The sequence below is a fragment of the Rhagoletis zephyria genome, unplaced genomic scaffold (genome assembly GCF_001687245.7).
Source record: "Rhagoletis zephyria isolate East Lansing unplaced genomic scaffold, Rhagoletis_zephyria_1.1 Rzeph_scaffold_02586, whole genome shotgun sequence".
In the NCBI taxonomy this organism is placed as follows: domain Eukaryota; kingdom Metazoa; phylum Arthropoda; class Insecta; order Diptera; family Tephritidae; genus Rhagoletis; species Rhagoletis zephyria.
Window position 1 is genome coordinate 30,742 of NW_016159670.1, and position 11,831 is coordinate 42,572.

Consider the following 11,831-nt stretch of genomic DNA (forward strand, 5'->3'; position numbering starts at 1 on the left):
CATTAGTAACTGAACAACCGTACAAGTCCAAAATCAGTTATTCATTGTTGAGATCGAAAACAGTACAAGTCATGGACATGCACGGTTTTTCTCTCATTTCACCGTACTAGGTGCTTAGCCGTTAACATAGCACAGCTGATTGTACCCGTGAAATTGGGAGAAAAGCCGTACTTGTACGGTTGTCGAACTCACCGATTCAATTAAATGAAATTATATGAGAACAGAAATGAAAAAAGAGTCAAATACAGAATTTTTAAATTCCCTACATTTAAGTAAATATTGTACTGTCCTTTTTTCCCTACATCGCAAATTTAAGGCTGAATTTCCCAACATGTAGCCTCTTTTCCTTGCTATTGGCATCACTGTGCTACAGCCACCGAAAAATGCAACCGCTTAACAACAAAGCGCTTATCAAAATTTTTGTTTCTGCAATCTTGGTTAAATAATAAATAATTATTGATGCTAAAAATACTCGTCTTATTTTATTTAAGCCTAATTAACAAGGGAAAATTTTTATGGAAGGGTGTTTTTTCAATACTCACTATAAAAAAATACCTTTAAAAATTCGATTAAGCGATTGTTTCTCAATAATTGCAATTAATTTTTTGGGCTTTTGATTAATCATATGATTAATTAATCGATTATCTTATTTTTTTTTTGCCATCTCTTAACCTTAACTTAAACTACTGAGTAAGGTCCAAAGATCAGCGTTTTTATGCATTTCAGGTACCTTAAGGACCACGCCAACAAAAGCGCTCAGAATAAAAGATATGTTGCTATGGATGGATCCAAGCTAGACAATAGGAGTGGCCACGGACTTTTCTCCAAGGAATTAGGTCTGGAATCAAGGGTGCACAGGAATGGCTCTCAGCTCTAAGTGATATTAGCGCTGTCTTCAAGATCAGCCTCATATGGATTCCAGGATAAAGTAATATTGAAAGCACTTGCAGGGCCTATGAGCTAGCAAGGGAAGGTACTAATCTTCCACTGTACTAGAGGAAGCCACTGGTACTACTATGGCCACAAATAGATACAAAAAAAGGACGAAAGAACTGCGCTGCCCCTCAAAAGAGGATATTGCGATGTATAACCGGTCATTGGCTATTTGTTAGACACTCCTAGAGACTAGTAATATTCTCCCACTAATATTACAGAAGTTGCAGAGATAAAGAAGTTTCCAAGCTTTAGCTAAGGCGCTTCTTTAGGAATAATACGAACTCTATTCTTCATAAGAGCTTCCAAATGGTTCTATTAAAAATAGTCACTGAGGTTCCCGTGATTCACAGTGGTATCGAAATAGACCTGCAAGATCTAACTGAGTTGGTTATTTGAACTGACTGCCACACCAATCTAACCTAACATTAACAACTGCATTATATATAAATTAAAAAAAATTGTGTTAAAGCTCTATAAATATATTTTATTTTTTTATAGTCATTATTACTCCTTAAAATTTACCCATGAAAAACTTTATATGTATGTACAAGTACATACATATGTTTCTAAAAATAAATATATGTATTTCCAGAAAATCATGACATACTTTGTTCGTAAATGTTTTCTCAGAAAAATGCCGTCTCTTTTTTTCTAATTTATTCTGCCTTACCCTGTTTACAAAGCAGTGCAGTCTCAATGTTGGCAACTCAATTGCATTGCAGCATCCGGTTGTTGGTTGCCGGTTGTCGTTGCAAAATAGATCGCCATAAAGCAGGAAGTTTTGCGTAACTGCAACCAAATAGGATTGTCGTCAATGACTGCCTACACCTTGGTTGCTGCGCAAGCAGAAGATGTTGCTTCGAGGTTTTGCTTTGTCAGCTCAGAGCTTTAGGCATTTCAAAATTTTACGTTAATAAATCTTTCAGCAGTGGTTGCATACTGAAAGTCAAAGAATTTCGAATGAACGCAATACAAAATTTAGTAAAATTATGGATGGCGTATTTAATAATTGCGATAAACTCAGATTAGCAGGATTCCAGCAAATGCATCTTGTCATGGCTTCTATAACGAAGTAGCAGAACGATATTCTATTCAATGAGCACTTTGAAGATTCAATTTCTATAAACGACTTAAGAATGAATTAGGTGTATAGACCAGATATTTTTCTAATTGGTCGTGAGTATTTCACTGTACCTGACTTCCTTGTTTAATGGTGGCTGACAGAAAGAAATTCCCGAAATGCCCTTACTATTGTGCTAAATGGACATCAGATATAATAGAACTGCACGCAGGATTTGCATCGACTAGCTGCTCTTTACAAAGGTCGCCAACGCTCATAGAACATAGTGACTGAGACCAATTTTATACCCAGGAACCAATGAATGCGGATCCATGCCGTCTTAGAAAAAGTTGTGCTGCACATTAAGAAAGAGAGCCCTGCACCGCCCTCTCGAGCACGGAGCTGGCGGGTTCCAGGGAAAAATTAAACTAATTGCATATGAAGACAGCAGATTAGTGGGGCTGTTTCCGCGGACCGCCTAAAAGTTGTAGAGACGCGAGACATTCCAACGCGTCCAGAGAAAGAGCCTAGGTAGGTATAACACCGTCCGAACCGGAAGAGATGTTAGAAGTATTGCAGAAATTCAATGCTAGCATCCCTACACATAAATGGACAGACCGAGCGACATTGCAGCGGACGAAACACCAGGGGCCCACGAGATGACGGTAGACGAATGTAGAGCAATCGATGAGCTGAGCGGTTACGCTTCATCCAGATTAGAAATAGGTGAGGCTTTAAGAAGGCCTCAGCGACGATGAAGCTGAAGCGACAGAGGTATAATCGGTGGTTTGCATACCCCGAATAATGAGATATTTACTGGTAAGGGTAAGAGAAATTAAAAAATCTGGATAACAGTTATAAATTCTATTATCTTACCGCATTTTAGCACTGGAGACATCACTGCAGTCTGCCTGGAAATAGGATGCAAATGGTATAAGCCGGCTCCAATTTATTTGTCCCACGACCATCGGGGTCATTTCCAGATATAACTAATCGAGGCATATTGCACGACATGATCTAAATAAACTCCGCAAATAATAAAGGGAAGTTTCAATGCAGCCAAGCAGAATTATGTTTGGCTCACTCTAAAAATCTACACTGAGCACCGATAAGAAAGCCAATAGGCAAGCGAAGCGAACTTCTTGGATTGATTTATGGTGCAGAATTGTTACAATATTCGAAGCCTCAAAGCTCCGAAAGGTGTTCGCAAATTTATCCACAGCCCCCGGTTGTATCAAAAAAAGATGATGGGTTATTACTGAGTCAAGTTCCGTAATCTTTAATGTTTTTTTACTTAACCACTAGCCAGAATGCACTGCTGACGCTTTAAATATTCCAGCACAGCCTTCCAGCGAAATGATAAGTAGCAGGAAAATCTATTGGGCTATATCTAATTCCAAGCCCTATAAGTCGCCAGGACCATCTCCCCCAACTGTTTAGAAGTTGGAAACATTCCCGAGATCTGAAGAGAAGTCAATGCAGTGCTCATTGCTAAGCCTGGTGTGTTAAGGCCTATAAGCCTTTCCTGCTATCTACTTAAGACTCTGGAAATAATTCTAGAGACATAAATAAAATAATCGAATGACCCAGTCTATATAATGCAGAGAATGCCTTCAGCAAAAGAAGATCCCCGTAGGCTGCCCACCACTCTTTTTTCTCGAAGATTGTGCGATCACCATAAATAAAGGAATTTGCATTAGTTTCTTTCCTGGACTTAGCAGTGGTTTTCAACAAAGGTCCGTTAGAGCCTAGAGACTTGCATGTAGATAAAACTTTGGTAGGATGGTGAGCTTGCAACTAGAGGGCAAAACGTCCCGCATATCCACAGAGAGTCACCCTGCCTGAAGTCCCTTTTTAGTACCAAATTGCTACCTTCTCAATTCTGACGAAGTTAGAGGTGCTGCTCAAGGCAAAATCAGTTCGCTGAAGCCTTTCGCGGAATACCCTCGATACCATTTATCTGATGCTAAGAAAGCTAATTCCCGCGGTAGTTGGCGCATATCGCAGGGCCAACTTTCTTGTGGATTGGAGTTGATGTATGCACCTTATCAACCCATCGCCGACATACTTAGCTAGCAAGCCAACAGACCCGGTAGCTTTGGTGTTTTACAGCCTCAAAATTGCTAGTCATGTCATGTCCGTCGCCATCGTTGTCCTTACAGGAAATCGTCCCACAAATTCGCAAGGACGCAGGTACTTCTTGCTTTGCACCGTAAAGCGCTTTCTTGGTTGGCGGCGGCATCAGCCTTAGCCTTTGCGAGGGGATCAGCCAGCTGGGCGGAGGCAGGTTCAGCCTAAAGGGTCTGCATATTCCAGGTGCATGCCCTCAAATCATGGCACTTTAAAAGTTTGTCGTGGTCTGCGTCATTGGTACTATGTTTTAGGAAACAGGTCTCAAACTCAGCGCAAATCCACAACCTGCCGCAATTTTGGTGCACACGTTTGTATAGCGAGGCGCATGCTCCAAGACAGACGAACGCTGGCAGCTGCGGCTCATCATGAACATACGCTGCTGAATTTTGTAAGCCTCTAACCCGAATAAGGCGGCAGCCCCACAAAAACTCCCTCTCTTTCAGCCGCGAGTGAAGGCTCCATAGATAGGTTACTTACCCATCTGGTCAGTAACGAGAGTCGGTATTGAGTATGGTCGTGCAACCGTAACTGCAAATGTACCCATAAGAACGACCATACTCTATCGCATTTCAGGACCATGGACTATTTTTGTTCGTCTAACTAAACTGCAGTAGTTACACGAACTTCTTTAAACTTAAATAAATACGTCCGCTTTGATGTAGTTTTAACCGTTACGAACTCATAAGTAGGACACAAATTTCTTCTGTTTATTCTAATAGCGTGAAAGTCATGACTTAAAAAGCTATGCAACTGCGATGCATACAGATCAAACAAATCACCTCAACGCCAAGTATCGACTTGAAAGCAATCTCGTTGCTGTCTTTACCTTGCTACACGAAGTTATTGCAATTTTTCTCCATCTAATACATGTACGTACGGCAGATTCCACAAACACGAACACACACACACTTTCAAGTCTTCCCATATGAAATTCTATATTTGCAAATGTATCGTTATTTTAAACAGCACGTTTACGACATGTCACACCATTGAGTGGCGATAAGAGCGAGCGGATGTGGGAATGGAAACGAATAAAAAGTAAACATGTAAACGTCTTACATGCATCACTGTGCACAGCCAGTGAATGAGTGTGTCACTTACTTGTCCAGATACTTTTCAATCTTCTCGTAGAGCGTTTGCCTTGTGCTGCGATGATGGCGTATATGAATGCGTTCGATGCGAGTCAATTCCGGGCCGACGATGCCGCTGCGGCGTTGTCGATGATGCGGCATTGCTTGCTGCTGCTGTGTGTTGTTATTGTTGTTGCTGTGAATTTCTGCAGCTGTTGCCACTGCCGTTGGAGGCTCATCTGCTATGCTACGCTTACCGAAAACCGGATAAATTCGATGCTTCCGCGCTGTGGCAGGTGGCTGTCGATAAAATCCGGATGCGGATTGTTGCTGTTGCTGCTTTAGTTGTCTAGCGGGCTGTTGGTGTTGTTTGCGTTGTGCTGCCTGACTACTGCTACCGTCAATACGTCTTGAGGGAATTGGTTTTCTACGCAATGAATTCGATAGTCTGTAAAAGGAAAGCAGAAAGCAAAGCAAAGGGAGCGCATGAAAAAATAGTAGTTTGTAGTAAAAAGTATGAAGTACTAAAAAAATGATACACTTCGCATAAGTAGCGCATATTTAAATTATCCGCTATAGCACGCATGCAACATGCCCAGCAACATGCAACATGTAAGCGGTAACATGTGGGCGTGCGAAGCAAAACTGCTTGCAGCAGTGGCAGCATCGTTAGACCCGTTCGACTAGTTGACGTTGGACATATAAACTCATTCCGAGTGTAAGAAAATGGCTTGACAGGCGACATGTAGAAGTGGAATTCCACCTAACTCAAATACTAACGTTACTCGGTTGTTTTAAAGCCTACACAGACTTGCATACGATGATCCCTATTGCACGTTCTGTACTGGATAGGTAATCGAGGACGCAGAACATTGTTTTTTTTCGTTTGCCTGAGATGTGCAACCGAAAGGGATTACTTCAGCAGGAAGGTGGGGAGGCCACTTCTGGTTGACAACCTTGTGGATATCATGCTAGAGTAAATCGGAAATTGGTCCGACGTTTGCTATATGGCACACTCATTTTCAGGAAATTGCGCCAAGCGTAACAGTCCCACAGATATTCATAGAAAGGCTGCTGCTTCTCGGAGTGAGAGCGGATTGGAACCTCCGCCGTCCCAACCGCCAAGCCAGGGCGTCTTTGAACCTCGTGCACGTGATAAGTAGGGGCGGATTGGAGCCTCGGCCGTTTCAACCGCCGCGACAGTGAGGCTTTGAAAGTCGTGAAACCGAAGCGTAGACGCGATTAGAACCTCGGCCGTTCCAATCGCCAAAGCAGTGCGATTTTGAACCTCGGGAAGCCAAGCGTAGGAGCGGATTGGAATCTTGACCGTTCCAACCGCCGCTTTGAAATTCGTGCAACCGAAGCATAGACTCCGATTATAACCTAGACCGTTCCAACCGCCAAAGCGGTGTGCCGTAAGTCTAACATAACCATTCGTACAACGANAGACAGTGGGGCTTTGAAATTCGTGCAACCGAAGCATAGACTCCGATTATAACCTAGACCGTTCTAACCGCCAAAGCGGTGTGCCGTAAGTCTAACATAACCATTCGTACAACGAAATTTGGGAAAAATGGAGCAGATCAACGTAAGAGCTACGATAGTCGCGTACCTCCGGATACCTTAGACATCAAGGTGGGTAAGTAGTCAACACTGGGAAGTTTATTTCCACCCGACATGAAATTTACGAGGTATGGTTGCTTCAAATCGTATTAATTTGAACGCATTTGGGAATAATGACGATCACAAAGGTAGTACTGAAGACATTTAACACGGTGTGATTTTCTGTCCGCAGTTTTGTAATCGAAGAGATGACTAGAGCATGAAGGTGGGGTGGCCACTTGCGGTTAACAATCTTGTGGATGCTATGCTTGAGTCGGAAGAAAAGTGGTCCGTTGTTTGTAATTTGGCCGCTCCTCCTAGCGAACTAATACCTTACGGTTGTTCGACGGTGGGAGGGAAACGGAGTAGGGGTGGGTTTTTTGTGCATTGAGCCCAAAGGCAAGTCCCACACTTTTCGGCTTTCAATGCTTTCTGCCACCTTTACAAAAAAAAAAAACATGTGGGCATGCATGCCGCATGAAGTGACAGTTGAGCGTGCATTTCCACATACTTCATATCACGTTACTGCAAACACCACTCAACTTCAACAATTTTTACTCACCTCGTAGCCAGATTCCACCAAGGATACTGACTGCCAACACCGTCGCGGCCAACTTTCGCTTGCGGTGTGTAACTCTGCAAAGCAGATGGAAGTCGTCGTTGGTGTGTCGCGCCTGACTTGCTGAAAGGATTCACTTTCAGCGTGCTTAAGTTGTAGTTCTTGTTATTGTTGCTTTTGCTGTTGTTTGTCTGTCTGTATTTATTGCTGGCCCCATAGTAGTAATTGGTGTCCTTACGTCGCCAATCGTTCGGCCTTTGCTTGTAGTATCCACCAATTGGTCGCGGCGTCACTTGTGTACGGTGATAGTAACTGTCTATAGGACGTCGCAACATGTGATACTTTCCGTAATGGCTTTTACTGTTATCATATTTATTGCTTCCCTTATAATAATAATATTTCTGATGCATTGGCACATGGAAGGTAGCCGGCAGTTGGCCTGTATTCGCGTAGTAGTACTTTTGGTCACTCTTCTTGGCGGCTGCGGCAACGGCAGCAGGACTTGTCAATGTCATAAGATCGATGTAAGTGGGCCGTAAGGTGTTCACAGATTGATATGTCTGCTGCTGCTTTGTTGTTGTTTGCGTTTGATTCTTTTTGGTGTCGACATATGTGAATCGTGTTGATGTGTCGTTACGTCTGACCTCAAGTCTACCATCTTTTAGCCGATTGGCGATTTCTTCGATGACTTCACTTTGCGGTTTACTCGGTAACTCCCAGGCCAAAGCGACAGTGATGCCGAGAATCAAGTAGTTGGTATAATCAACGATGCCATAGATGCCGTCGTAAACTGTTGGATGAAGAGGAGAAGAGATGCCGATAAGGTTGGTTGAGTAAAGTGAAAAGAATAATTTAAGTCTCCCTTAGTCCATTTCCTTTGGACAAGTTTAATGGAGCAAATATACATTTTTATGAAATGAGAAAAAGAAACACTGAAATAAGAAGACGAAGCATAAGAATGAATTTACGATGCCTCACTTAAGTATTGGTAGGGGAAAAATATGGAAGGGGACAGATTTTTTCAATGACTGGAGAGCCTCTAAAGACAACTCCTTTTCAGATCATATCTACGTGGTTTATAACCTAAACGTAAATAGCAGAAAAATGAATTGGAAAAAGTTTGAAACAGCCTTTCCTAACAGCATTTCTGTTCTCACAAACCAAATAAACTCGAAACATTTACTTGATAACGTTGTAAGTAAATGATCTAACTGTAGCATTTCAACATGCAGCAAGGGTAGCCGGCCCGACTAGGGCGAAAAGTAGAACACCAAAACTTCCATGGTGGTCCAATGAAATTGCAAACCTCCGAAGGGAGTGCCGATAAAAATTTAACGAAGCTAAAGTATCCAACTCTTTGGAATGAGGCAGTGTTTCGCCTTAATTATAAACCGCACAAATGGGAGAAGATAAGAGTGTTTTTTTTTCGCAAGGAAGAAAACACTACATACACGCGACCAAAAGACTTCAGACCGATTAGTCTGCCATCTCAAGAGCGACTAATAGATGGGCATATTAGAGACAAGGCGGGCAGAAATCTTTCGCCAGCCTAGCATGCCGACCAGTTGAAACACCACAACATTATTTAGTGCACACAATTGAAAGATCACTATATTTTAAAAAGAATAAACCCTCGCTGCCTTCGTGGACATCGAGGGTGTTTTCAACAATGTCATGCGAAATATGGGAGTAAGCAATTCACTAAGCTCATTTATCGAACGAATGCTAATCGGACGAAAAATAAGAGCAAGATTAGGTGAATCAGTAATAAAAAGGTTCCCGGTCAGGGATGCACCCCAGGTTGGAGTAATATCACCGCTCCTGTGGAACATGACAGCAGACAGCCTTCTTCGAGAATTTGAAGATATAGGCGGTCAGATAATTGCACACGCCGACGATATTGTAATAGCTATCTTAGATAAACATCTCTCAACATTGACCTCTCTCTCCAAACTATCCCTCTGGTGTAATAGGCGACAACTGGGATTGAATGCTGAAAAAACGGACCTTGAGGTCTTCACTAGGAAGCACAAGAATCTGTTCTCGGTAATATAATTGTAGAGGGAAAAGCTCTCGCAGTAAAAGAGGATACCAAATATTTAGGTCTCAAAGCAACAGTAGCTCTATATTCTTGCAGCAGGGCAATAGGGAAAATATGGGTGATGGAACCCAAAATATTACACTGGATACAAACAGTTATGCCAATTCTCTATCAAGGTATAGTAGTATGGTGGCACGTCCTTGGGAAAGGGGTAAACTTAAAAAAAAAGATGGGTAAAGACCAACAGCTTGCGCCCAAACTCATAGCTGGAGCGTTATGGCAATGTATGCTCTATAGAATTTTCTTCCGCAATAAAATCCCTCACGAAGCAATCGACAACCTCCAAAAGGTGAGTTCCAGGACACGGCGACATATAGGGGAATTGTAAGACCGATGGACCGGCGCGACTGGGCCAAAACTTCCTTTTGAGGATATAAATGACGAAATAGAAATACTCTTACAAACTTGTAAGCTACTAAGCAATTGTGTCCGTCCGCTCCTCAGCGCTAGATGCACTGGCCTACCACTGCGCCTAAAAAAGCACAATATTGGATTATTAGTATCTGTCATAACAGGACACTGTTACGTTTACATGACTTCTGTAAAAGCTGTCCAGATGAAGAAGAGGAGGAAATGATTCTGTACCTGTACCCTGCTACATATATCCAGACGAAGGCTTTCCACCCTTGATAAGCAATTCTTTGATAACTTGGAGGACCTTAGATGCATGGAAATCAGGGATCTTCTAAAATGCATGCAAAGTTCGAAATGGTTTTAGGAGGGACTGGGCGGTATCACAATGGGCCCTAAGCCTAAGTGTGTCTTATAGACGACCGCGACAGCCTGACCTAACCTAAGGTGAGTTGAGGTGAGTTAAGGTGGGTTGAAGTTAACTGTGGTGAGGTGAGGTAAGTTTAGGCAAACTGAGGTGAGGTGAGCTGTGCTCCACCAATACTCCAGCAATTTATATGTATCACGGAACACACAGTAAAGTGTTCTGAATGATGAGTAAAGGGTGACAATTATTCTAGTAAACATCAAATCCTAGAAAAGAGAATCGATATGCATCACCTCTTTGCCGATGCTTGTTTTTTGCTCTACCATAATTTGGTATTCCTACGAAACTTAACCGGCTACGGAAAATGTTTCTGACCAATAGCTTCTACGAACGCCGTCAAAACATCGCCGAGAAGCTTGCACGATGTTAACTACACAGGATCACAAAACAAAAAACAATCTGTCAAAGATTTTCTTGTCCAGACTAGGTGTTTCGACATATTCTGGAAGTTTTAATAGAAAAGAGTGTGTCAAATCAAAACGAGAAATGAGCGAAAGGTTTCGCTATGCACGGTTGCAATTTGTAGATATTGCACACGGTTGCTTTTAATACGGGTAAACAAATGCACGCACAAAAAGGAAATGCCAAACAAATTTGCAACCGATTGATTCAGTGGAGACGGCGGGGTTGCTGGTGGGAAGACAACACGAGCTAAAAATTATGGAGCAAACTACTGAGTATTTAAATATATAAAAAAGAAATAAAACATAGTACAAACGGCATTTCGCAACTATTAATTCCAAAAACAAGACCTTGTTTTGGAGTGCACCCCAGATGAGGTCCGACCAAAAGGTTGCGAATCCACTCGCCAAAACCTCCCAAACTGCCACTGTTAACTTTAACCCGAAAAGTGACTGGGCTCTGGATGCGGGATGCTCAAAGTGCATCGTCTGGAACTTGCAAAATTATGTATGTATATACGCACCGCACAACGTCTGGTAGAACCTAGTGATTCGATTGCAAAAATTCCGCGTTACTCGGTATTCGAAAACTCCCGTAAAATTATTAAAAAAAACCGACTGCAGAACCGAGGCAATAACCCTAGTGATATACTGAATGAATGGTATAACCGTTACGAGTAACTTATTTTTTAAAAAATCCGTACAACTTGCAAGACTTCGAGAATACCCCTAGTACACTGCGATCCGAAACAAAAGCGATAAAGCGGTTTCAAAGTTGTAAAAATACCTATATACATACAATAAATAAAGCATGAGTGAAGTAAGGTACAAAACAGAGGTGATCAATTTACAAAATGTAAATAAGTGTAAATTAAATGTTATCCCAAAAGTGCTAATTATTATTTTTCACATAAAATTATTCCGACTTGGACCAACAAACAATCAGAAGGGGGACGTCAAGTAGTTTTAAAGTGAAATATGGCAGACGAACAAGCAGATCTTGTGGCTGGATACCCACCGGCAGGTATGTGGACTTTATGACGCTTAAAACTATTTATATTCATTTGTACATATAGCCGCCCATCGCCCGCAGTTGCAAAACCGCCTAAATCGCCGTTATGGCAAAAAATGAGATTTGGTTACCCTGAACTCCAGATATGGAGATTTATGCATAAAAATCGTGAAAAAAAA

General features: G+C 42.0%; 1 protein-coding gene across 1 annotated transcript in view; it reads right to left on the reverse strand.

Moving 5' to 3' along the window:
• LOC108367219 (uncharacterized) overlaps positions 1-11,831 on the reverse strand; it is a 35,992-nt gene that overhangs the window by 4,195 nt on the left and 19,966 nt on the right. The window contains exons 5-6 of the mRNA XM_017621813.1: positions 7,364-8,150; positions 5,231-5,647 (exon numbers count right to left, since the gene is read on the reverse strand). Coding sequence (XP_017477302.1) covers positions 5,231-5,647; positions 7,364-8,150 — 1,204 coding nt within the window. The remainder of the gene's footprint in view (positions 1-5,230; positions 5,648-7,363; positions 8,151-11,831) is intronic.